Source organism: Lichenostomus cassidix, chromosome 1Aa, assembly GCF_008360975.1.
Source record: "Lichenostomus cassidix isolate B80296 chromosome 1Aa, HeHo_3.0, whole genome shotgun sequence".
NCBI classification, from domain to species: Eukaryota; Metazoa; Chordata; class Aves; order Passeriformes; family Meliphagidae; genus Lichenostomus; species Lichenostomus cassidix.
In genome coordinates, this window is record NC_139480.1 from 47,275,815 (window position 1) to 47,301,730 (window position 25,916).

The following is a 25,916-nucleotide window of genomic DNA, read 5'->3' on the forward strand; positions in this document are numbered from 1 at the left end:
TGTGTCAAAGAAGTAAATGAGATGAACTGATCTCATGCTTTGAGGAGCTGCCCTTAAAGAACAACCAACTTCTTGAGGGAAGAGGGAAGTTCTTCTGGGCCACTTCCCTCTCCAGGGCAGCTCCCTTTGGGATCCTTCTAAGGAGATGCCAGAATGATACCTGCTCTCCTGCAGGTAAGGGCAGAAAGGTTATTTGTGCTGCTGATTTCTTGCAGGATTTAGTATTTCACAGTTTCATGGTTGCTGCTGGCAAACTTACCCTTGACCATCATATCCTGAATCAATTCTTCCTATTTTGTGAACAGCAAACCCAGCACAGCATCTCCTCCAGTTGTCTCATCAATCACCTATGTCATGAAACTAAACCACCTGGATTGTGCCTGACCATGCAGCCCTTCCAATTAGAGCCCACCATGAGTTAGTCCTAAGGCCTGTGATTGTGTGGGATTGCTCTATTGACTTCCTCTCCTTTATCAAGAAGTCTGTAGTGAGTGCTTGGCACACCACCGCCCATGGAGCTTTGCCACCTTCTCCTTATCCACAGGCACTCAGCTGGCTCTTCACCTCTCCATCAGCAAACTTCTGGGCACTCCTCTGCACAACACACAACCACTCCTCACTGTTTCCAGCCAGTCTTTTCTGAAAACACTGTGCCCATCTGGGCAGCTCTCCAGGAGTGTGAGCTATCCCAGCATGTCTCTGTAACTCAGAAGAAATCACAATTCTGCAGTTGTGTGGGAGCTGGTAATTCCCCCTGTTGCTTCCCATTCCACATGTTGGTTTATAACTACATGAGACAAACCCTGAACATTGAGTCATGATGCTTTCAAAACGGGATCCTGCTGTAGAGGCTCCAGCAAGGTAACCTCAGCACACAGATAATGAGCTCTGAGGTGCCTCCCCTCCCAGGGGAAGGGGCATTTGAGGCCCTGGCTGCACATCAGCACCACCTGCACAGCATTTGTAGGTGCATCACTTTGCAGCCTGAGCTCTCCATCGCTGCTGCACCAATTGTTCCATCAGGAATTTTTCCTCTGATTGCACTGAGATCATAGATCAAGCTGTGATGGGTTTACTGCTTCTTTTTATCTAGAGCTGACTGTCCTAAGAGTGAAGTTCATTCATCTTCAATGGCAGAGATGCCAGGAGCACACAGTTGTGCTGTTTTAGGAAATACTTTGACTAACTCTGTAATTCTGTTGGCATTACTGCTGCCCCAAAGGCTGGAAATTCAAAGCACCTTGTAATACATGTTATTTCTTCTTTGTAGCTGAGCTGTATTCTACAAAAGCCAAGGTCACTGTGCTGACTGACATTTGGAGTTGGATAAAAATTTTTAATCCTGGAAACATAAATGATTTTTAAAGTCTCAGGTCACTGTTTTAGGCTAATTTCCGTGACAAGTGCTCTGTGTAAGGGAATGTTTGACCTAACCTGAGCTTTCTCAAGTTCCGATGGAACCTATCCTTAGCCTGCAAACAGAAATTCGGGTGATCTGTGTTTAGGAGCTGCTTCTTCCTTGACCTGCCTGTGCTAACAAGAACGTGACACACATTTAAACAAACTCCTTCTAAATCGCCCCATGACAATGCAGCAAGACTGGTTGCTTGTTGTGAACTTCTCCTTGGCACCAAAATACCCAGGGCTCACCCAGTCCCGCCCCAGTGAGGGCGTTATCAGCAGAAGCTGTCACTTCAGCAGCAACAAAGAGGCCCCTGAACTCGGGCTTTAGTGGAAGACAAGAGCGGAGGGGAGGAGGGATGACTCATCACCACTCCCCTAAGGCTGAACTCGTCCTGAGCAGAGGAGGAGCTTACAGTTTGAGCCAAGTTTCACATGCAGAGGCCAGCAAGTGCAGGGAGAGAGAAGCAGTGTAAAAAGGGAGTGTGGGGAAGAGGAGAAAGCACAGAGAAAGGGACAGCTGTCTGGGCAAGAAAGTGAGAGAGAGAGGAGAAGACAAAAGGCAAAAGGAGGCAGCAACAGTCTTGGGTCAAAAGAGGAAGATCAAGGAGTAGACAGGCTAAAAAATGGCATTGCTCCTGTGGCTGGGGTCCCAGGTGTCATCCCTCTGGAGCAACATCTCTATAGTGGGAATTTTCCTTACAGTGTTTGCTTTACTGCTTGACTTCATGAAGCGCAGAAAGAAGTGGAGCCGTTACCCACCGGGCCCAGCATCGCTGCCGTTCATCGGGACCATGTTCTCCGTTGACTTCAGCAACCCCCACCACTCCTTCGGCCAGGTGAGTGGCAGCCTCTGCAACAAATCACTCCTCATACAATCCGCCGTGCGTCCAGGGTGGAGCGGGTCACACCCTGGCATCAGCTACTGATACCTAACACACAGAATAGGAATTTTTAGTTCCCCTGAAGTTGCTAAATAGAGCTTAAAGGCTAACAAACAAAAAATGTTAAAAGAGTGTAAAAGTATGCACACAGGATGATAAACGTAGCTGGAAAGAGTGGATTAACAGATAATGAGGAATATAGTGGGAGTTTTGGCAAGTTATGTAACAAGAAGCAACAGCGCATGCCCAAAGAAAAAGTTCAAGGAAAGGCCATCTGTAATATTGAATCACTCAGTGAGTACGACCCCCAGAGACACCTTTAGATGATCCTCTAGGACCACAGAAGAACTTCCAGTAGGAGGCAGATGCATGCAGATTAGTCCGAGGAAAAGTGATGTTTATGTATTAGCTCAGAAGCACGCTGCAATGAATATGTATGACCACGATGGAATAAATACCATCTTGTAAAGTTTCATGAAATGCATTCTATTAGAGGAGTCTAGTGCTACAATAAAGAATGTTTGCTTTCTAGTACTTCATATTGTGTTAGAAAGTTTATTTTTGACCAATTTCAGTAACACTACCCTTGCACAAAGCCATAGGGCAGTGCCCTCTCTAAAGTCCGGGATGAAGCAAGTCACTGCCTAGGGACACTGACCTGGCCAGCGTAGATAAAGTGATAATCAAACATCAGTACTTCCCAACCTCTCTCTCCCCATCTCCCTGTGAGCTCAGTGGGAGACACTGCTGTGCCCCCAGTGATAGGTGATGCCGTAGAGCTGGCTACCAACCTAACGTGGGCAGGTTTAGGGGTAAAGGAACAGGAGATGTACAAACAAGGGAAGACAAACAAGTATCTGTGTGGCTGGGAATGTGGCTGCAGAATGGCAGGCTTCCTTGTGAGTTACTGAAGCATGCCTGCAGGCATGTGACAGTTTCAGTTAAAGAGATCAGCTTGTGGGATCTGCCCCAGCAGCAATGCCCAAAATCTCAGTAGCATTCCTATTCAAAGTCAGGGCTTAGCTTTTCTCGAGGGGAAAGCACAGAACAGCTTGGCAGCAGATAAACCACAGGGGTTTTGTGCTTCAGCTTGCAAACTCTAAAGGCCTCTTTTTTAGGACAGCACTGTTCAGCTGTCTGTCCAAAACCTGCCAAATGGAGAAACTAAGTACAGCATTTACATTATTTGCTTGCATGTAGTCCAAAAGCTTACCATTTTCAAATTATGTCATGTCAGGGTCATGCTAACCACAATCTTGACCAGTAATGACGTATTTCTTGTGCCAGTGAAGTGCTAATTCCCTTTTCAACCCTACTGTTAATACAGCGTTAAGGTCTTCAATTCCTTGTAATGCTGCAGTGCAGAAATGAAGAATTTTAGCTTTTAAAAAAAACAAACCCCAAAAAAATCCTGTGGGGCATTGCTACTATTGCACTGTCTCTGAGAAGCATGCTCCTGAGCTTTGTTCAGTGTTCCTGACTATCAGGGGAGCTTTGACCTGCCTTCCCAGGAGTCTGTGTCTGGTTAAAGGGCTTTGCTACTTGGAGAAGACTTTGCTCCATGGCTAGCTCCCATGGTGAGTGTATGATTGACAGGATTACCTGTGCAGCCATCCTGATTCAGCATTATGTTGCTTACAGATCACAGCAGATGTAGGGTGTGTACCAGTTACGAGTCATACTAGATGTGTACACTCCTTTTATGGAGAAGGTTGACCTGAAACTACAGCGTGGAATTGCCTTTTCCAACCAAGTTTCTGGAAACCTGTCTCTGGCTAGAGCTTTAGGAACAAATGCATCTTTAAAAAGAAATTACATATCACCTTATTATCAATATTTTCTTCAGCTAACTCAAGACTTACTTAGTCTTTCAGATAAAAATAAATAGAAATATTAGCAAATAATTCATTATTGATCATTCAGTCTTTGAAAATCCCCAAAAAGGTTCTTGACAAAATCCAAAGTACTTGCACTATGTTCAGTTTGGCCAGAATAGGTGTATTCTAAATTTTTTGACTAACAGAGTATTGATCCCTGCTTCAGCTGCTGCTTGGTACTGCTCTGAGCTGTTGTACTGCAAAGATAAAGGTCAAAGATCAGCTGAAGATCTCTCAATAAAGGCACCTCAAAAATCACTAAAGAGTAAAGGCCCTAAGGAAGGATTATGGTGATAATTCTGATGTTACTCTCAGCTAATTTTCAGGGACTTGCTTTTTTATCTTGGCAGCTTCAGAAAAAGTTTGGAAACATCTTCAGTCTGCAGAACTGCTGGACGAACGTAGTAGTGCTGAATGGGTATAAAACCATGAAGGAAGCCCTGGTCCACAAATCAGAGGACTTTGCTGACCGGCCTTATTTTCCAATATATGAACATATGGGTTATGGAGAAAATTCTGAAGGCAAGTCCCATGAAAATGGACATTCCTTGCTGGCACTAGCATGTGAAAGATTGGGTAGAGGGAAGATTTTCTTGGTATGGTGCACCTTCTCATGTCCCTCGATCAACCTCCTTGTATGTCTGGCACCCTTTCACGGTGACAAAGTCAGATTTGATTAAATGGGGCTCCACTTAGTGGTTGTAGTACAGTTCCAGGTGCAAGCACACACCTCTTCAGCTGACTAAGGACACTATCAGTGGTACAACTTTCCTGTCAGCTCCCAATGCCCACTGATTAGTGCTTATTGTGCTTGTATAAAACAGAATGCTTATGCAAAATGTTACATGCAAGTTGTTGTTGTCACAAAAATATATGGTGACTTTGATCCAAGAGAGAGTATTATCCAGTGTCCTGCCCACCTCACATCCTCAGCTCCTGTGCAGTGGCACAAGCTGCTACTCAGTTCACACAGGCTACAGGAACAATGCTGAATGGTTTGGTGGAGTGATTCCTTTTTCCTTAGCAGCCCTTGTTCCTGCCATTGAATCCCCCCACACCTTTGCTAGCCATGCACAGGCATTAGAAGGTGCAGTGATTCCTTTCAAAATTGCTGTATGAACAAGCTACACAAGGTCAGACTGTTTTATCTATCCACAGAGACCTGTACCTCCAGACTCACAATTGCTGTTCCCTAGCAAAATTCACTTGATGTACAAGTCAGATATCTGACATTTGTTTCTCATCCACAATTCCAGGGATTGTTGTGGCAAGATATGGGCACGTCTGGAAGGAGCAAAGGAGATTCGCACTCTCCACTCTGAGGAACTTTGGGATGGGAAAGAAATCCTTGGAGGAGCGAGTGGTAGAAGAAGCTGGATTTCTCTGTTCTGCAGTCAAGTCTGAAGAAGGTTTGTGCCATCCACAAGGATGGGGAAATCACAGAAAAAGACAATACAGTGATGCAGAGAGAAGTAATACTACAGCCACTCTTGTCTGCATGCAGTGCTCTCTTCCCATGCAAATGCAGTGTTTCTAGTCTATATGCATTCCTTGGAGCCACTCCTATGTTACACAGTGGGGCTACTGTAACACTAATCCATTTGAAATAGTAAACACATAGGAAATTAGAAGAAGAGAGGTAAAATGGAATTATTCCCAGAGCTGAGTAACTATAACCTTTATGAAGTTTAGTGGAACATATTGATACTATCACATGCAATAAAAGTGCAGCTGAGAGTTCACAGCCTGCATCTAGACACAGAACAAAGTGTTACCTAACAAGTCACAGAACAACCCTGCAACTCATCTTTTCTTGGGAGTTTTCTCCTTTCAAAACAGATCAACCAAATATTAGTGAGAATGAGATGACATTCACTTCCTAGTAGGATGCTTTGAGTGGTTCGGGGGCTTTTTCTCTTGGTGGCATCAAGGAGGCATTTGTGTATTCTCATCATGACAGATGAGGTCCAGCAGCTTGGTGTTGCTGAGCTTCATTGCTTGGTCTCCATTTCCATTTTCAGGTAATGCTTTTGATATACACATTCTTATAAATAATGCAGTCTGCAACGTGATCTGCACCATTGTCTTTGGAGATCGTTTTGACTATGATGATGAGACATTTAAAAAACTGTCACATACTCTGTCAAATTCCCTTAATGAAGAAACTGGATTCCTGCCTCAGGTAAACCACAAGTTGCAAGAAGCTGCCCACTATTGCTTGAGAGAATTGTGTTTTCATCATTTTTCTTTTTTGCATCACATAATATCTTCTTTCTCTTTCTCTCTCTCTCTCTCTCTGTCTCTCACACCCCAGCTCCTTAACGTGGTACCCATTTTGGTGCGCATCCCTGGAGTGGCACAGAAAGTCTTTAAAGAACAAAAGGAGTTCATGGACTTCATAGATGTGTCCTTAGATAAGCATATGAAGACCTGGGACCCTGATCACATTCGAGATCTCACTGATGTGTTTTTAAAGGAAATGAAGAAGGTAGGGTAACACCAGCAGACCCTCTGGGGTCAGAAATAGTTTCTTTGCTTGTTCAAGCTTGTGAAGCTGACTTTCCTCCTAGAGCTGTATAAAACCCCTTACTAACTAATTTCATATTTTTTTCATTCCGCATTGTATCTTGAGAAGAACGCTGTTCTTCATGCCATAACCTCTTTTATTTTCTTAAGACACCACATTATCTGCTGATGTTCTTGTTTCCATTTTCTGCCTTCACATTTCCATCAGAATCTAGCAAATTCCTTCTTTACAGCCTCCAAAAATTTGAAGGCTTTTAAAAAGCAATGATTGTGAACTCACTAAGGGTCCTAAGTTTGCACCAGGGAAGAAGTCAACATGCAAGATTCTGTGTAATGTCAGTGCCTCGATGACTGATGCCTCAAAATCAGTTACAAAACTGGAGCAACAGACTGGCTTTTTGGTGTCATTTCCTTGTCTGTAGCCTGTCTTTCAACTAAGTTATGACTTGAAACTGCAGTGTCTCATTTGGGATATATATTTTTTAATTTCTTGCTAAGAACTTGTTCCCTAGATATCAGAGGAAGGCCTAAATCTGAACTTCACTGAAATTAAAAGGAGTCTTTCTTTCAATTCAGTCAGGCACAAAGTCAATATAAAATCAAAGGTATTTGCATCAACTCATCCATCCATCCATCCATGTTTCTGCTCATGGATTCACTAAATTTCAAGTGCCAGATGAGCAATATTAACAAATGCTGCTTGCAAATTGCTTCCACCATCCATGTCCTCAGGCTGGACTGCAGCTCTGCATAACAAACCCTGCCATGCTGTGGGTGTCAGGCACCTCCAGCCCATGCACTGCCCCCCTGAGCTTACATGGGCAGAACAACATGACCCACATTACTCTGCACTGAGCAGTACAACTTGGGGGTGTGTGTGAGCCTGACCATGCTGCCTCTTGTCACATCTCTCTTCTGTTCACTAAGATCACCTGATAAACCAGTCTGATAAATCCCTCTCCTGAGGTAACTTTGGTCAAGTCAGTCCCAAACTCCCTTGTCTGAGATCTTTTGTTAGAATCATAGCTGAGTCTTAAATGCATTATTAGTTGCTATCCATATTACAACAGCATGTAAATATACAGAATAACTTAACAGCAGCTAGTCCCTAGGAAAGGGAAGTATAAAGAGGATTAGAAAAGACAAGCAGATGAACTCATGCAGAGAGCTTGTCATATCTCATATGCTAACAAATTTGAGCTCAATTAGCATTTGGATGAGAGACCAGTTTTGCTGAAAGTGGTGTTGCAGACTTAATAGGCAGCAATAATATCCTGATCCTTTTTTTCTTTTTCAATTGTAAGTAAATATCAGGGCAGGACCAGCGAGAATCTGTAATGCATAGCTAGAGATAACCCCCTTAAAATAATGTTAAGTTTGTATTTGCCTCATCAATGCAGCCTCTCTCTAGTCTGTGGGTTTTATCATCTGATCAAACCTGAATAACTGTTCCAACTCCTCTGAGGGAAAATGTTGTGGCAAGTGGCAGGGGCCTGCTGTCTGAGTTGAGAGCATAAGGTGTTTACTTCTGTCCTGAAGGCAGGTATACCATTCTCTTCTGAGTATATTGGGGGTGGTTGAGGACCTTCAAATTAAGGAGGTAACAGGGTTACAAAGTACATCAGTCATGCTCAGACTGTTGCCTGTGTTGTGCTCTACTCTTCCAATGGAAAATGGGAACACATGCTAAAAACTTGATCTAGTGCTTCTCAGTACTTCTCTGGACCGTGGTCTTCTTGCCCAGCAAATACCCCTGCTCCAATCACCCACTTGTTTGCTCTCCACAGGGTAAGGCAGCTGAAGAGAACGGTTTTCACTATAACAACCTACGTCTGGTGACTGCAGACTTGTTTACAGCTGGTTCTGAGACCACCTCCACCACCCTCCGCTGGGCATTGCTGTACATGCTTCTCCACCCAGAAATACAGAGTAAGTCAGAAACTTACTTATAGAAGTATTGCCTCTTCCCTTCAAGACTCATTTTTTTGTGAGCAGACTGGACATCATCTCTCCATGGTTGAGGGATTTTGCAATGAGGAGCAGCTTGGTGATTGTTGATCTAGCAGAAACCAAGAGAAACACTTCCCAAACAACTCTTCTGACAGGGGGGAAGCCCTGATAGAAAGACTGGAGGTGGAAGGGCGAGTTCACTCTTGCCTTCATTTTGAGGCTTCACTTGGGGGCTTGCAGTGGTCCCTTTTCCAATATTAGTGTACCCTTTTCCAATATTTGGAATAGATGCTGATTGGTTTAAATTCTCTAATGCTGCATGCCCAGGTAGCCTTCAAGCTGCATAGAGGAGGGGTAAGGTAGCATGTCAAGTGGCAAAGCCTTTATTAAAGACACTGAGTAAAGAATAGTTATACAAATGACACTGGTGAACTGAAAAATGCCTTCCTGTCTAGTTTCTGTTCCTGTCTCTAACTGCTTGTCCTGCTCTCACACAGTACCTAGTCTCATGCAGCCAGTCTTCTTCAGCTTGTACCAGCCCCTTCTGGTTATCTAAGGGTCCTCCAATTCCTTAGCATCTGTTCTGCTTTCGGGTAAGGTCCATGCAGAGATTGATAAGGTGATTGGCAGAGGGAGACCCCCCACCATGCAGGACCAAGCAAGCATGCCTTACACTAATGCTGTGATCCATGAAGTGCAACGCTACGGGGATATTGTTCCTACTGCGCTACCTCACCTGACGTACCGGGACACCGAGCTGCAAGGCTTCTTCATTCCCAAGGTGACCGTGACCAGATACCCCATACAGCATCCTCTCCTTGGGCAGATGCCAGGCATGGGGTGGGGATGATCCCATCCAACTCTGCAGCTTCCAGCCCCAATTATAGTCACTGTTGAGCACTAAAATAGGACATTTTGTAAGGCTAAATTCAGGCAGATGGTCATATTTGTGCTCTAGGCTTAGGCTTGTTGTATGGGAACCCAAGTGCAGTGGCAGCTCAGTGCAAAGGTTTCCTTTCCTCTTGATGAGTAGTGATATTTACTGTGTTGGAAGAAGCCTAACAGGCTCTCTGGAGGCACTCAGCACCAGCTTACTGGCTTTCCTGAGATGGTAATAGCTGAATTCTAACCTCTGAAGCTACTCAAATGCCATTGGCATTCAGACCTGATCCACTGCGACAAGCAGCTGCCCTGGCAGCAGTGGCGGAATTCAAGCCTGGGATTGGTGGGTTTTTAGGTTTTGGTTTTTTTTGTAGCCTTATGGTATCTCCTCTGGTTTAGAACCTTGACATGTGACACAGGAAAGCTTTGCAATTTTCCATGGTCCCTGTGAAAGCTGGGCATTGAAGTCTGTCAGTCAGCTTTTTCTCTGCAGCTATAAAACAAGTCTGGGAGGATCTGAGAAGCAGAGGCTGTTTCCAATGTGTAACCATGAAACTGGCATTTGCATGCAGCAGCCTCTGTAAGGATACAAACTGAGAAAGTTCAGATGCTTGAGAGTGTAGGGCAGGCAGCATATGCCTTTGGAAAAAGGCCCTGCTTTACCTCTGCTTCAAATAAGGTGCAGAAGTGGAAATTAGTGCCTTATGCTGAGGCACCAAACGATGGTGGCTATTAGATGGGAGACACGGACTAAAGAGGGACCAGCACTGTTCCCTTGTGCCAAGATAACGCTGCTGTTCTCACCTAAGTTTTTCCTCTTTTGGGGGAGTGCAGGGAACAACAATCATCACCAACTTGTCTTCCGTGCTGAAGGATGAGACAGTCTGGGAGAAACCAAATGAATTTTACCCTGAACACTTCCTGGATGCAAAGGGGCAGTTTGTGAAACCAGAGGCTTTCATGCCCTTCTCAGCAGGTAAATCTGAGGGGAGGATCCAGCTGCAAGTCAGAAGCACAGCAGGAGGGTGATCTGCTCTCCCCCACTGTGATTCCAGCCTATTGCCCTCTTTCTTTGACAGACACTTTCTACTTTCTTCTTGCAGGTCGCCGTGCCTGTCCTGGGGAACAGCTGGCCAGGATGGAGCTCTTTCTTTTCTTTACCACTCTCCTGCAGAAATTCACTTTTGTGCTCCCTGAGGACCAGCCCAGGCCACGGGAGGATGGTCAGTTTGCACTCACAAACTCCCCACATCCATACCTGTTGCGAGCTCTCCCAAGATAAGTGCACACTGCTCTCCTTTCAGTCACAGAGCACCACCCTCCCAAACTCTGTCAGTAACACTGCAGGTCTGGGCAGGATCGTGCCAGGTTCCATCTCAAGATTGTGCAGAAGGCCACGTCTGTGTAAAGTAAGGATGTAGGCTAATACCTTGTTTAGCTTAATCCGCATTGTGGATCTTCAATAGAGCTTCAGCTCCAACAGCAAGGAGGTGGATATTTAAATGGCCATTTAAATGTAGTTTCAGAGCAGTGCTCCTGAAAAACCTTACCATCCAAGACATACATGTTCCCGTCATTCCTTCCTGTTTATTACATACTCCTGTGTGTCGCACAAATATTGCATTGTCTTAATTTATAGCCTCAAAGAAAGTAAGTTTTAATCTTGATAACCCTTATGTCACACTATGCCTTCAGTAGGAGTAAATACCAAGGAGTGCATAAATAATCCATGGTGTTTCAGCCACAGAAAAAGGTAATTTATGAAATACAGAATTTTTTATAAATAAATTTAAAGAGGAATCCTGGTGTTTAGATTTACTGTCTCCTCTAATGAAAACTTTTTTTCCCAGCATAACATACAGTCAACTCTTGGGCAGTTTTGGAACTCACAGAGGGATGGAGTTACACTGTTTGAACCTGTATGGCCATAGATTTCAGATTTACCTTTCTCTTTCCTCCTGCAATATTCCTGACAAATTGTCTTGAAAGATGTAAAGATATGTTGATGTTTAAATTAGTAGTAGCTGCCTTACCACATCTGAAAAGACAATAGCATAAAGGAGCTCATATGTATAACCACCACTAAAAAAAAAAAAATACCTGAAACCACGTGCACACGTGCACTAGTAATTTTGTGTAATAGTCATTTTGGAAGCTATGAAAGCTATTGAATTATGCAAATACTTATCAACGTAATTAAGATTTGTACTTCAGCAGGAACTGCACATTTATACTTTTCATCTACAAAATAAACTGAAAGAATAGAAGTGATGTGAAATCGTCTTTTTCACCCCTCCTCTCTGTGGTTGCCTCAGTCCTGCTGTGCTCCTGCCTCTGATACTCACCTGAGGTTTCTCTCCTCACACCCAGCACCGCACCTGCGTCTCTCGAGATCCTTTCAGTGTTACTCTTCTGTCTGTTCAATGACACCGACCTGGACCTGTTTGGGTTTCTAGTGGCCAGCACGTACCTGAGTGTGTTTAAAGAGAGCTTAACTTCAGAGAGGGTCCCGACACTCGTGTATTTGGATAAAAATACCCGAGCGGGGCTGTCCTTCTAGCATATAAGAGTGCACTGAGGGAAAGCCCAGCTGCACGAGCAACCACCAGCCGATTGCGGCGTTTCGGAGGCGAGGGGACGAAACAGATCGTCCCAAATCACAGCCCCAGCCCGGCCCCGAGGCAGGAGCGAGCTGTGAGGGGCGGTGCGAGCTGTGAGGGGCGGTGCGAGCTGTGAGGGGCGGCAGGAGCTGTGAGGGGCGGCAGGAGCTGTGAGGGGCGGTAGGAGCTGTGAGGGCGGCAGGAGCTGTGAGGGGAGGCAGGAGCTGTGAGGGGCGGTAGGAGCTGTGAGGGCGGCAGGAGCTGTGAGGGCGGTGCGAGCTGTGAGGGCGGTGCGAGCTGTGAGGGCGGCAGGAGCTGTGAGGGGCGGTAGGAGCTGTGAGGGCGGCAGGAGCTGTGAGGGGAGGCAGGAGCTGTGAGGGGCGGCAGGAGCTGTGAGGGGCGGAGCGAGCTCTCGAGGACGGCGCGAGCCCTTCTTGGTCCATCCCCTCTGTAGCCAGCGGTGATTGGCGTATATTGGGCCAATCATATGGGAGGTCGCTGCCCGGAGGTTTGGAGTGGCAGCTCAGCCGGCCAATAGGAGTAGCCGTGCAGTGCGCGTTCCCGCGGGCAGCGGGGAAGGCGGCGGCGGTAGCAAGATGGCGGTGGCGGGCAAGGGAGCGGTGTCGGCTGCCGTGAAGCCCATCTTCAGCCGCGACCTGGGCGAGGCGAAGCGGCGCGTCAGGGAGCTGTACCGGGCCTGGTACCGCGAGGTGCCCAACACGGGTGGGTGAGGGACGCGGGGCCTGCCGGGCGGGCTCAAGGTCGGAACGGCCTGAATGACATTGGTGAAGCCGGCGGGCATCGCATGAACGAGTGACCGTGTAGCGACTTGTCGGGTTGAGTTGCACGTTGCCCGTGGAAGAAGTGCCGAGGGACGTGGATGACCGCAGTAGTGTTGTGTTTCTCTTAGTGCACCTGTACCAGCTGGACATCACGGTGAAACAGGGGCGGAACAAGGTGCGGGAGATGTTCATGAAGAATGCCCACGTTACGGATCCGCGGGTGATTGACATGCTGGTTATTAAGGTACAAACAGTTACTTCGGGTTTGTGGAAGCTGAAGCGGGTGTGGATAATTGATGGTCAGCCTGTGTATGGAGTTCTTGTCTCTTGGAGTTGGATTGGTTTATCTGTGTCACCAAACGTATTGATAAGGGATGAGGCTGCTGTAGAATTCAGCAAGTGTATGTCAAGCAAAGTGGCAGTTAAAATACTAAGTTTGTTTTTTATTTTTGTTGCTTGCTTGCTTTTGTTTTTTTAACAATAGTAATCACAGAAAGGAGAAGTCGGTGCTGCTTGCTAGTTTACTACTAAAAATTAACTTTCTACTCTCGACAGTACTTCCTTGGATTGGAAAATGGTTTTCTTCACTGATTATGAAATATATTACAGTGTCAGTATTTGGTAGGAGACTGGTTTTGGGTGGCAAAACACCCCAGCTCTGTTACACATCTGGTTGTGTCTCAGGCCTGAGAGACCTGTCTGGTTCAAAGCAATAATCAGCACACCAGGCTTTAAAAAGTGTCTGAAAAACAGTAACTGACTTCTGCAGCTTTAATGCATTAGAAAGCTTCCAGCCAAGGACTGCCATACTCATCTGTTTTATTTCTTGGATTTCAAGACCATGACTCTGTCTTTACATGATGAAAAAATCTGGAAACAGAATCGTAGATAGTATGGTAGGTGACAATTCCAGGCAGTCTCATTTGGCTTTGTGCTACCATCCTACAAAACCAGTCCAAAAGACTGGAGTTATGAAGAAGTTGTATATCTCTGTGGCAGTGATACTAGTGCAAAGCACTTGGCAGTAATTAATTTAATTAATTTTACAGCTCGTGAGTTGCTGTTCACACAAATTCAGTAGAGGTGCTTGAAAGTTAGGAGTGTTGTGTAGAATTTTACGGGAGGTGCTGGCCATGAGAGAAACAAGGCAGGTTTTAAGATGGGACAGTCTCTTGTCTGTTTCACAGGGCTGGGAAGCTGTGCTGCAGAGACATCAGCTTGAGTCCCAAGGCAGGAACAGTATATTTGTGTCACAGTGTCAGTGTAGGAGATGCATGCAGTCTGTAGGAGTACAGAGTTGTTGATGCAGCTGTTTTTTAGTTGGGTTTCTAAGTGCATTCAAATAACTTCTATAGGGCTGTGTGGTTAGACTCAGGCTCTAACTGAGAACTAGTCTAAAATTGATTTGTCTGTGTGCAGGGGAAAATGGAGCTCCAAGAAACCATTCACGTCTGGAAGCAGAGAACTCACGTCATGAGGTACTTCCACGAGACGGAAACCCCACAGCCTAAAGATTTTCTGTCCAAATTCTATGCGGGCCACAATCCCTGAGAAATTTACTCTCTGTTTTTCTGCCTTATATTACAAATAAAGTTCTATACAATAGAAAAAAAAACCCATACAAAGAGATTCTCTAGCATATTAGGAGCCTAATGACTCGATGAATCCAGAGCATGTGCAAGTGATTGTGATCTGTTTGAAGAGCTGTAATTTCCTAGTTTTGCCAGTGTGTATTTTCAGTGGATGGCATTTGCCCCATCACTTGCCCTGGGGTGTCTGCTGAATAACCACAACATAACCTGGCTGTGGGGCTTTGTACTTAGCCTGCAGTCCCATCTGTAGGTGTTAGCTCTGTGAGGAAAAGAGCAGGCCTTCAGAAAAGCCATTGTACTCACAGAAATAATCTTGTGCTCGAGGCTTATCTGTATTCATGCAGTCTTACAGTTTCATGCTATGACTTTGTTGACTTTGTGTTTTTTATTGGACACTAGTCTCCTTAGTTCCTCACAGAAAATATATAAAATCCAATAGGCAAATAAAGCCTTGTACATTAAAACATCAGCAGAGTTCCTTTCTCTGCTGTAAAATGATTCACCTGGAAAAAGGGGGGTTTGTACTGTTTTCTAGAATAGGAAGGCTCTCTAAGAGTTTCTGAAGCCTAGCAGGAGATGGTGTCCTACTAGCATCTCCTCCACTGAATCAGGAATTACTAGCTCCCTTTTGAGAAGGGTAAGGAAAATTTATTCTTTCATGTATCAGAACAGGTTTTCAGCAGGTAACTTGGTGCTGGAGCTCCCCCAGATGTGACCAGAACTGGATGTTTGTAGTACACTCAAACTTCTTTTTATCCAGCCTAAATAAACTTTTTTATTGTGCCTAAATACTGGGGCTTTCTTCCCCATGTGAGGACTGTAACACAGCACTGCTCAGGGATGTGCACATAGGTGTACCTTGGGTGGCATGTTTTTAAGGACAGGGTTGACAGTCAGGAGGGACCCAGGAGAGACTGTGGGATAAAGTGGTGATAAGGAATTTGGCAGCATAAGACAGGAGAAGGTACAAGTTTGGCTCCCAAGAGCAAATGAACTGGAGCAGCCACTTCTCAGGTGGCTTTGGGGAAGGAGGGGGCAACTCAGATACCAAGTGACTCAAGAACCTGACAGCTGTTTTCAGCTACAGCTCTTGGGGTTACTCAGATTACAGGCTCCCTTTTCTCAGTGGCCATGCTGGAGAGTTACTGAGCACACATTAAAAGCTGTGCCAAAGAATAAGGGAGCAAATGTGGCTGTTGGAACTATATACCCTGCCCAATGTGTGCAACATTAAAAGTAACTTTAACAGCAACACCAATAATGAAGGAAAGTGGCCAGTCAAGAGAAAAGGCCAGATCTAGTGACCAAAAACCATGATACACTGGTGCAATGCTGGCTTAAAAATAAATAATTGACCAGCCTCTCAAGGTTTCACTTTGAGAAAACAGCTGATGTGACTAAAGATATTCTTCATGTGTCATAACAGTAGAGAACACCTGTTTAGTCTGTTATACAAGGATTTAAATGCAATAGTAAACACTTCAATGAAGTGTTGCAGTTTACACACAGTTAAGAAAACAAGTATATTAAGTCTCTCTCAGAAGGAAGTATTGAACTACCTAGGAAATAGTAGCTACTTGGAGGCAGTGTTCAGAAATTAAATGCTGTAAAGCACGAGTGAATTTGTTTGCCATTTGTGATCTTAACCTTTTAGCAAAGCCACGCAAACTTTTAACTCTGTGATGATAATACTGCATTTAATCTTCAGGGAGGTGAAGATAACAACACAGCCCCCATCAGATACACCTGCTAGGTTGTTGAAACACAGTGCCATTGTTGATATTCCCTCCATTCTTTAATGGGGCTGTGTTGTGGGGCTGCTGCTTCCCCTGGGATTCCTCATGTCCTGTAGATTAATACTGAGTTACTGAAAGAACTCATAAGAGAAAATAAGTATGAGGAGAGCCTCCCTACTGGAACAGACATATAGAGGTACAAAGGTTAAGACATAAATGCCAGAACACAGGCAAACAATGTATAAAAAACACAAGGCCAAAGTTGCACGTGTCAATCTCTTGATCTTTAATTAAGTGTTTCCCATGTTGCTAATTAAAGGCATCCCAAGCAGTCTTTGATGAGGTGAGTGTGTATGTGCAAGGATGCAGGGCCTATCAAGCACTTCCTTCAACTCTGATCAACTGATTTCCATCATACAGAGATGTGCAGGACACTCACTGGCAAAAGGGGATACAAAGCCCCCTGTCCCATTTAGGAAGGACAAAACACAGGTGACAGATGTTGGAACCATTGTTTTGTCAATGGCTTTTTCCCTTCTGTTCTTCTGTTCCAGTGCTGCAAATAGAAAAACAAGCTGTTACTCTTCAGATACACTACTGAGCTGTAGTCTGTATCCTCCTCCCAAAACTACACATGATGGGGTTTACATAAAGGGAGTTTCCAACAGGCCAGTGCAGTCTTTACAATCTTTTAAGTCTTAGTTTTCAGCTGCACAGTGCATACTGGAAAATCCCTGTATCAACTGGAATACATCCACCAAACTGATGATAAAGTGACACTATTAAAAACAACTTCTCTAAAACAGTTTCTTTGTTCTATAAAGAATCAAATAACACCCAAACTCAAGTCTACACAAGGGCAAGCCAAACAGAATAACATAAAATGGTAGAAAGTGTAGCATATAAAGGTGTAGATAAAGATGAATTATTTCCACTCTTCCTTTTTACAGTGAGTCTGAATCAGTGCTGTAACACCCACAAGACAGTTTGTTCTAATCGGTTCTGGAATGCTCTTAAATTGTTCACCTATATCAGAATTTCAGACAATAAGTGATTCTGTTTCAAAGGAGTCATTCTGTGAATTAGGAGAAGACTTTAAAACAGGTAAACAAGTAGAAAAAAAATCATTAAATTGTTTAGATTGGAGAAGGCCATCAAGTTCATTGAGTCCCAGTTGTTAACCCAGCAATGCCAAGTCCACTGTTAACCATGTCCTAAAGTGCTTCATCTACACCTCGTTTAAATGCCTCCAGGACAGGTGACTCCACCACTTCCCTGGGCAGCCTGTTCCAAAGCTGGACAACCCTTTCTGTGAAGAAATGTTACCTAATATCCCATCTAAACCTACCCTAGCACAACCCGAGTCCATTTCCTCTTCTCCTATCACCTGTTACTGGTGAGAAGAGACCAACTCCCACCTGGCTACAGTTTTCTTTCAGGCAGTTGTAGAGTGTGATAATCTCTCCCCTGAGCCTCCTTTTCTCCAATCTAAACAGCCCCAGCTCCCTCAGCCTCCCTTGTGCTCCCTCCACCAGCTTCCTTGTCCTTTTGATGTGTAATGTAGTAACACTGAAGTCCCTCTGTTCTGTCTGCAGTATAGACCCTCACTGACTACAGTTTATTTCTGATTCAGCTTACAAGATCTAAAACACCATCAGTTTTTCCAGTCTCTAAGAAATGTACGGTGTGGAGATTGCACAGACACCAGTCTGGCCTACTCTGGTGTAAAACAAAAAAGTTAATAGCTAAAGGCAAATCTGTCTGTGTGTTTAACTGCAAATGCATCTTTTTAAATGGCTGTATTTCCTTGTCTGAGTCTCCTCCCCGCCCCAGGCCAAACGGGAAACATAAATAATTAGATTGCTGGTGTAGTTAATGACATACCCTTTAATCATCGTCATCGTCATCCTCTGGGACAAAGATATCATGTTCTTCAAGTAAGGCTGCAAAGTTCTTACTGATCTGAGTACCAACATACAGGAAAGGGATCACGACGCTGAACACTCTGAGGAGGCCGAAGGGCGTCTGCAAGGAGTCGATTGGAAAAGGTGGATCTTTACATCCAAACGAGTCGCACTTTGGCTGAACCGGCGCACTCCCCGCTCCCCAGGCGCTCGGAGGGCTCGGGAAACGGCGGGAAAAAAGCTTTGCCGACCCTAATGCCGGCCATGCATCGCGCTTTATTGTGGCATTGCAGTGTTATAAACACCCCCGCACCAGCGAGTGGGGAGCACGGGGCAGGGAACACCCGTGGATTAGGGAAGGGGGGGGTCGCCGGTGACAAAGGGCGGTGCGTAGGCGGGTGCTGATCTCCCCCTTATACCGCAGCCCCGCCCGCTCGGGGTACGCGGGGAACACGGGCCGGGAAAGGGAGACGGGCCGGGAAAGGGACACGGGCCGGTCAGCCCCGCCCGCTCGGGGGACGCGGTGCCGCTCCCGTCACTCTCCCGCTGCCGAGCGCTTCCGCATCCACGCCCACGCCGCCCCGCTGATTGGCCCAAGCGCTGTCACTCACCAACACCGCCCCGCCCCCAGCAGCTGCGCCCGCACCGATTGGCCGCCGCTGCCATCCGCTGCTGCAGCCTCCGCCCGCTCGCCCCGCACTCACCTTAACCGGCTTGGGCAAAATGGCGCCGCTGCGGGTGACGGTGGCGCCCCGGGAGGGCACCAGCGGCACGGCCGAGGCCCGGCCCGGCTCACCCCAGCCCGCACGCCCCGAGCGAGCCACTGCCGCCGCCAGGAGCCGCCCGGCTGCCGCTGCCATCGTCCCGCCTGCCCCGAGCCGCGGCCGAGCCCGGGCGTCACCTGCGATCTCGCGAGGCTTAGGGGGCGGCGAGATGGGCGGTGCGCACGCGCGGGGCGGGGCCGCTTCCCACCCCTCAGGGTCTGGGGCGTTTCTCCCGGGGAGAGGGCGTGAGGGGAGAGCGGGCGGGCGGGAACGGCCGGGCTGTGCACACCCCCGGGGCTTCACGGCTCCACGGACAGCGCACGGGCTACAAATCACACCGCTTTATTCGGCTGCGCGGCATAAAATACAAACTCTAAACAATGCAATGAGATGCGCAATACAAGTCCCGCGCGTAAAACAAACTCTAAACAAAGTAATGAAATGTGTGATACAAGTTCCGCGTGTAAAACAAAGGCGCATGCAAAACCGCCTCCTAAAAGAACAATTCGTCCTATCTACAAAAGAAGCACTTGGAAAGTCAGGAGCTGCTGGTAGTGTTTTCCAGGTAATTGTGCGGAGAGAACGCAAGTTTGGTGCTGGTGAAAAATGCCCCTTTGGATTTCATTGGGGTTATTTCAGCTTGTCTGCAAAGGCAGCCAAGAGAGGTAATGCTGAGGGGTCAGTGCCCCATGTACTATTCACTAATAGTGACTACTGTAGCACAAAATTATCTTTGTCATGATTGTCCACCACACGGCCAGGAGTGAGCACGGGTAAAACCTTCAGGTTACTCTTCACCTGGACTCAGTGGAACACACCACACTCTTACAGAAAAAGATGTGCAGAAATAATATATCAAGGGGTCAAATCTGAAGTGCCAGCCTCAGAAAAATGTAAGGATTTCATCAATTATTTTAGCAAGATTGGGAGCTCTTCTCAGCACAGCTTACAAAGGCGATGTCAGAATTGCCCTTCCTCTTTCAGTCTTCAATTTCTTTCAAATTTTAGCACTTTTCTCTCCTTGCTTTTGCATTAAAGAAAACTCTTAGAAAAGGATCTTGCTTCAGTACTTTAAGAAAAGTACCCATTCAACTTTAGTGTTCAGCTCCCCCTTTGCCAAGGAACCTGTTTTGTGCAGCCCTGACAGTCTCAATTTTTAAAACTAGAAAGGGAAAGTGGAGGTGGGAGGTGAAACAGTCCAAACATGAATGACTGAAGAAAAACCCTGGGTGGCAATCAGTCTTATTTTACTGCTGGGGACAATGTGCAGTGAAAACTCTGCCTTTCCTGTAACAATCTCTGGCTGCAGAAAGACAGACAGGCTGCTCCATTAGCCAGCTGAATGTTCAACCTCAGGAAGCTGAAATTCCGACCTCCTGTGCTGTGGAGACCTAGCAAAGGCCCAGCCATGGATGGCAGGGCTGAGCACAAATGTGGATCAGGATTCAGCCATTTTCTCATCAGCACTGCAGCATAAAACAAAATTACTCCAAACGGGATCAGACGGAAAGCAGAGCGCAGCGCCTCCTTTGCAGGATTTAGGATTTAGTTGGGATATGTGCTAACGCAAAGGTAGGCAGCGTGGAAATTGTGCCATTTGAATGGGACAGATTAAAGAATTAAATATAAGCTCTTTAGCTGTGTTACGAGCACAATCCTGGCTTATTAAAACAAACTAAGCTTCTTAAAAGTGAAACTGCCCTTAAATGAATAATACTGTCCCCATTCCAGTTCTGACAGAACTGGCTTTGTTAATTTATTTTCCCTTTCAAGTTCGCTCTGAATTCTAGGGTCTCATGTAGGAATTGCCACTATATTTTGATTTGTTTTGGAAGTTGAATCTTTACTGTCAAACTGCCTTATGTTAATCTGAAACATCAGGAATATTCTCTCTGTTACATTAAAAAATAACCACAGGAAAATGCTTGACAAATTTGACCTTCATCCCAAAATACCCATGCTCAGAGCAAGGAGGCACCAGGTAGCACAATCCCCTGATGCTGCTGTCCTGGCATAGGAGGGGGACACATTTGCAGCCAGGAATGCTGCAGCACTGAACTCTTCAAGCAGCAGACAGGGAGGCAGAGCTGGCCTCTATGTCCAACCAGCTGAGCTTCTGATGAAGCCTGGGTCTTGCCTCATAGCCACCTGCTCCTGATTTTTCTGAACTGTTTTCACAAAAGCAGAACAAAAATAATCCTCCCAAACTTGAAAGCCCTTACTGTGGAGTCATACAGCCACGAACTGGAGAGGACTGGATTGTGTTACTCACAAATGAAGGTTACACTCTCACTGCCCAAAGTTATATTTGTAAGATCTAATTTCAGATCTGATTTCCTCTAAGACACCATTGAGCCATACTTAGGCAGGAGGCTGGAAGCTCATAATCCAAAACTACCAGAGAGGTATTTTTAAAGGCACCGAGAGTTAATGGAACTAATTTGATTTCTGCATTGGCAATCTGTACTGGCTATTGCAAAGTAGGAAGCTGAACATGTTTAAGTCCAGAAAAGTAAATAGTTTCCAGCTAGTCATGACCTGAAATGGGCTTTTGCTTTCCTAGCAAATAAAACAGGACAATTTCCTTAATAAAACAGGACAATAAAAACAGGTTTAACATTTTTAGATGGAAAGCATGCAACTACTTCATACTTTTTTTCTCTGAAAAGCAGCCCTTACCAAGAGGATAAGGGAGATTTTCAAACCCCATCCCAAGGGTGTTTTAGTCCCTGGACTTGGCACCCACCTACTTGTACCGTGTGCCTTGTGGCCAAGGTTTCTGACCTACTGATTGACAAGTTGTTTCCACAGAGAGGCAACAGGCATGCCTCCCTGCAGCCCTCCCAGCCTGCTGGGAGGACAGGATGAGCTGCAGCATGATCTCTGCCAAGCAATGCTGACATGAAGTCAGAGGGAAGTGCTGGCAGGCCAGATGATGGCTTAGTAGAAGGCAGCAATACAGCTGGAGAGGCAAGCCCAGACACTGCAAACATTGCTACTTGTAACTCACACACCTTCACTACTCCTGACATCGGCCCTCTCCTCCTCCCCACTCCTTCAAAGCCTCTCATCCAACTGCACAGCACTGCGGGAAGCTGGGCAGAGGCACAACACTGAGAAAGGCCCTGCAGGACTGTGGCTCTTGCCACCCTCTTGGGCAAGCAGCCCGACAAGCTGACTGAGCCCTATATGGCACTTTGCAGGGGCTGTGGTCTGAGAAAAGGCTGAGAAATTTACTCTTGGCCAAGCAAAGAGGCTTTAGCATCCCTGTTGTGGAACAGGAAAACCTTGAGCCAGAGATATTGATAGGCTTGGCTACTGCTTGACAGAGTCCAGATAAGCCCTGGGGAGCTCCTCGTGTCTTTGCTGTGGCTTCAGGCCAAGCTCAGTGTCTCCATTTCAGGCTTGCTGCTGAGTATGAGCACTCAAAGAGACAGTTGCAAGACCATGATATCCACCATCCTGAAGGATTTAGCGGAGAGAAAGGTTAGTGCAGATGAAAGTAAAAGAGCAATGCAAGAGCCCCAGCTGCTGGGCCAGCAACAGCTGCAGTGGCTCACATGTGCTGTAGTGAGAGAGGCACAAGGCTGGAGGCGCCAGGGCCAGTGGCCCATCAGAGGCACTTCGTAAGAGCCTAGCCTTATCTGCTGCAAAAGAATAAAGGTGGAAGAACTTTGGCACAAGACCACAGACAGTAATAAGCACTGACCGAAAGCAAACTTCCACACTGAGAAACAAAACAAAACAAAAGTGGTGAAGGAGAGGTAGGGGATGAAACACCCCAAGCATCCACCATGTCAGGACAGCAAGTGGCCAAGCCCGTTGGCTGAGGTTCATTGCATACATGCTGATTTGGGCAGCTCCTGTCTCCAGCAGAGAGAGTTCAAATAAAGGTGGCTCCCCTGGTGTTACACACTCTCCAGCAGTATAAAGCCTCATGGAAATGAAATGCGAGGTTTAGGGGAGATTTGAGCCCCTCCCAAGTGAAGCATACACACTGCACACTCAGCCACTCACAAGGGCAGGGGGCAAGCAGCATCCCTCACTTCACTCTTCCCACCTGTGGGACAGGCTGCTGGGCATCAGCTGGCCAGTGACTTGCGTCCTGCACCCCCCAGTCATGGGTGTCCCCTCTTCTGCCTCTCCTGCCACTCCCGTCTCAGCACCGCGATCTCCTGCCCATAATAGTTGTGCAGCTTGGAGAAACAGATTGTTTCTGGTGACACTGGGCTCTCTGGCATGGCTGGTGAGAGGCCAGGTGCTGGGGATCCTGTAGCACTGCCGGCAGCTGAGCGCCGGCGGGGAGGCAGGGGTGGGGGCTTCACTTGCCCTCCATCATGGTCAGTGCAGGTGGCCCCACTGGCCACACAACCCCCACTACCCCACGTGGAGTAACCATTCTCCAGGGTGGTGGGCTTCTCCTGGAGAGGCAGCAAGGCAGGGTTGGAGAGATGCCTCTTCCTGCCAGAGGAGGAGGACCTCCGTGGAGACTTACGGCAAGCGGCCAAGCTCTTGCAGGCCTCCTCCAGCTGCTTCTCCAGCTCCCTTACCACCAGCCGCATGTAGTCGAAGCTGGCCCGTGACAGTGCCTTCACCCAGGCCTCCATGGCAGCCTGCCCGTCGGCCACCAGCACGTAAGCCCTGGCGCCAGCATCATCAAAGCGGATGGCAAAGGCAAACTCCTCGGCAGCCTCGCACAGCTCCACGGTGCAGCCCTCCAGCACCACCAGCCCCACAGGCTCCCGGCTCTCCCGCTCCTCGAAGTAGAAGAGGAGGTTTCCCTTGAGGACGAACCAGCGGCGCTGGTAGGAGGTGCCAAGGTGGTGGGCATGGTGGTGGTGCCGCTCCACCCGCTTGCGCAGGAAGCCAGCATGGTCGGCGGGCGAGTCGCAGGTGGCATAGTGGGCCACGCTCCGCTCATTCAGCTTCATTGCCTCACCTAGGAGCAGAGAAAGAGAGGGAGAAGAGGTTGTCTTGGTGTGAGGAGCATGTCACTGTTCCCACCAGAAGAGACCTGATCCTGTCCCCAGGGAAAAGCAGCCCCGACTCCAGCAGCCACCAATACAGGACAGCATCTAACCCAGCAGGTACCCCTACAAAGGGCAGGCTGGTTCTTCGCTGCTGCAAAGAAGAGGTCACTACCTGATCCTCACCACCCAGACACCTGCCTTCTCTGGGAATGCCAGCACTGCTGTTTCATTTCTTATTCCACAAGTGACCTACTTTGCTGGTTTTTTATGGGACACATCAAAGAAATTTGCCTCTGCCTGCAAGGCATTCATTTTGCTCTCTATTAGAGGGCAGGATAAGGAGAGTGTTTCAAACCCAAGGGCTCTGGAACTTCCATTTCTGCACCCTTTCCCTCCTCCCTGTCTCCATTCAGGGCCACCCACCCACCCCCAGCAACCCTCTGGGCAGCAGAGCTCCCAGCTCCAGCAGGTTCACTAGCAGTGGGGTGCAAGGTGCCGTACCAGCTGTGCAGGTCAGACTGCAACCCCTTGCTGTCTTCCTTGGCCAGGCTGCTCCCCTGTTGAGGGTCTCCAAAGCTTCAGCATGATGAGCCCCATCCTTTGTTGGAGGAAAAGGTGTCAGAGAGAGAGTTATGAACCAGAAAGGTTTGAGACTGAAAGAGCTGAGAGCCACATCACTCCCACCCTAGAAAGCCAAGATTCTCAGTGCAGACAAGCTGCTCTGGAAACCAGGATGGCAAAACTGGGGGCACATGCACTGGCTTCAAAGCCTGAACCCTATCCCAGCTCAGGCCAGTGCCCCTGTGGTTTTGTTTTCTGGCTTGTGTGAGTTTGTTTCGGGTTTATGAAAAGAAAAAAAATATATGTTTTGTAGAAGCTGTCACTGCCCCATTTGTGGAGGCCCTGTGGTAGGCGACTCGACAAGCTGAGGAGGACAGAGCCAGCACAGCCTTTGTGGATTGTTCAACTGCAAAAAGATTTCCAACTGCTAAAACTCCACACACAGAAATATGCAGAAAACAAACCACAGCCACCATTCCTCGAACAGTTTTGGGCACTAGGAGCTCCCCACTGCTGAGCAACATCCGGAATCCCTCCCGGAGCCCTTCTCTCTCACCAGGGCTTGTGTAGCAGGGCTGAGGACACGGGGGCACCGACCCCAGGTGAAAAACGCACAGGCCCCCAGGCAGACACAAGGAAAGGCTGTTCCCTAGGGCTGTTCTGTCCCGGGGAGCCTCCAGCCGGGCTGCGGACAGCCAAAGCGGCCCAGGCCCGCCTTGAGGCGAGGGGGCTGCGGGGGTCCCACGTGTGTGTGTGCAGAGCTGGGCTCTGCGTCTTTGTGTACGGGTGCACGCCTCTGCAATGGGGCTGCGTGTCTTTGTGTGCGTGTGTGCCCCTCCGTGTGTGCGTTCGTCGTGTGCTTGCGACCCCCGCGGCCCCGCACCCGCACCCGCCCCCGCCGCGCCGCCGCCCTGCCCCGGCGCCACCCGGCCCTTGCCCAGCGTCTGCCCTCCGACGGCGGGACCCCGGCCCGGCCCGGCCCGGCTCACCTTCTGCTCGGCGGTGCGGTGCGGGGCAGCGCGGCCCTGTCACGGCCGGGCGGGGGAGGGGTCGGCATCGGCCGGGGCCGTCCCGCCGCGCCGGCAGCACCGCCCCGCCGACGGCCGCGGGGGAGCGGGGGGGCGGGGGGCGCCGCAGCCAGAGCGGAGCCGCGTCCTTCCGCACCCCTTCGCTCCGCCCGACACCTCCGCGGGTCCCCACCTTGGGGTGGCCTCAACCCCCCACTCCCAGAGTCACTGTTGGGGTTCAGCAGGCACGGGGGCGGCGGGCACAGGGTGCCAGCCATGGGTTGCAGCTGCAGTGGGGTGCGATGGCCATGGGGCAGTACGGGCTGGGCGCAGTGCTATGGGGTGCAGCAGCAGTGGGGTGCAGTACGGACAGGGTGCAATACTGAGGGGGTGCAGCTGTGCGGCAGGGGGCGACATTATTGGGCTGTCAGGACTGCGGGGCACAGGACCGTAGGTGCCACACCGGCGGGGCGCGGTGGC

At 48.0% G+C, this 25,916-nt stretch overlaps 4 protein-coding genes and 1 long non-coding RNA gene across 13 annotated transcripts in view; 2 read left to right on the forward strand and 3 right to left on the reverse strand.

Annotated features, from left to right (window-relative positions):
- LOC146443686 (uncharacterized) overlaps positions 1 to 12,545 on the reverse strand; it is a 56,617-nt gene extending 44,072 nt beyond the window's left edge. For all 9 annotated transcript variants that reach the window (XR_014849190.1, XR_014849180.1, XR_014849185.1 and 6 more), the window contains exons 1-2: positions 11,866 to 12,545; positions 4,307 to 4,359 (exon numbers count right to left, since the gene is read on the reverse strand). This is a non-coding gene — a long non-coding RNA (uncharacterized LOC146443686). The remainder of the gene's footprint in view (positions 1 to 4,306; positions 4,360 to 11,865) is intronic.
- On the forward strand, positions 1,829 to 11,787 carry LOC146443688 (cytochrome P450 2D14-like). Its single transcript, XM_085048359.1, has 10 exons — positions 1,829 to 2,240; positions 4,513 to 4,684; positions 5,419 to 5,571; positions 6,184 to 6,344; positions 6,477 to 6,650; positions 8,476 to 8,621; position 9,196; positions 9,237 to 9,419; positions 10,355 to 10,496; positions 10,624 to 11,787. Exons 1-10 carry the CDS (start codon positions 2,028 to 2,030, stop codon positions 10,800 to 10,802), a joined length of 1,524 nt encoding a protein of 507 aa, XP_084904485.1. The 5' UTR covers positions 1,829 to 2,027; the 3' UTR covers positions 10,803 to 11,787.
- A 112-nt stretch (positions 12,546 to 12,657) lies between the features above and the next one.
- NDUFA6 (NADH:ubiquinone oxidoreductase subunit A6) lies at positions 12,658 to 14,517 on the forward strand. Its single transcript, XM_085048338.1, has 3 exons — positions 12,658 to 12,843; positions 13,031 to 13,146; positions 14,322 to 14,517. The coding sequence occupies exons 1-3, from the start codon at positions 12,717 to 12,719 to the stop codon at positions 14,451 to 14,453; spliced, it is 375 nt and encodes a 124-aa protein (XP_084904464.1). The 5' UTR covers positions 12,658 to 12,716; the 3' UTR covers positions 14,454 to 14,517.
- Positions 14,518 to 16,492: 1,975 nt separating this feature from the next.
- SMDT1 (single-pass membrane protein with aspartate rich tail 1) lies at positions 16,493 to 19,081 on the reverse strand. Its single transcript, XM_085048348.1, has 3 exons — positions 18,839 to 19,081; positions 18,115 to 18,255; positions 16,493 to 16,786 (listed from the first exon to the last, which is right to left on the reverse strand). Exons 1-2 carry the CDS (start codon positions 18,992 to 18,994, stop codon positions 18,118 to 18,120), a joined length of 294 nt encoding a protein of 97 aa, XP_084904474.1. The 5' UTR covers positions 18,995 to 19,081; the 3' UTR covers positions 16,493 to 16,786; positions 18,115 to 18,117.
- A 143-nt stretch (positions 19,082 to 19,224) lies between these two features.
- Positions 19,225 to 25,825, reverse strand: PHETA2 (PH domain containing endocytic trafficking adaptor 2). Its single transcript, XM_085048328.1, has 3 exons — positions 25,419 to 25,825; positions 24,370 to 24,466; positions 19,225 to 23,837 (listed from the first exon to the last, which is right to left on the reverse strand). Exon 3 carries the CDS (start codon positions 23,827 to 23,829, stop codon positions 23,017 to 23,019), a length of 813 nt encoding a protein of 270 aa, XP_084904454.1. The 5' UTR covers positions 23,830 to 23,837; positions 24,370 to 24,466; positions 25,419 to 25,825; the 3' UTR covers positions 19,225 to 23,016.
- Positions 25,826 to 25,916: the final 91 nt, after the last annotated feature.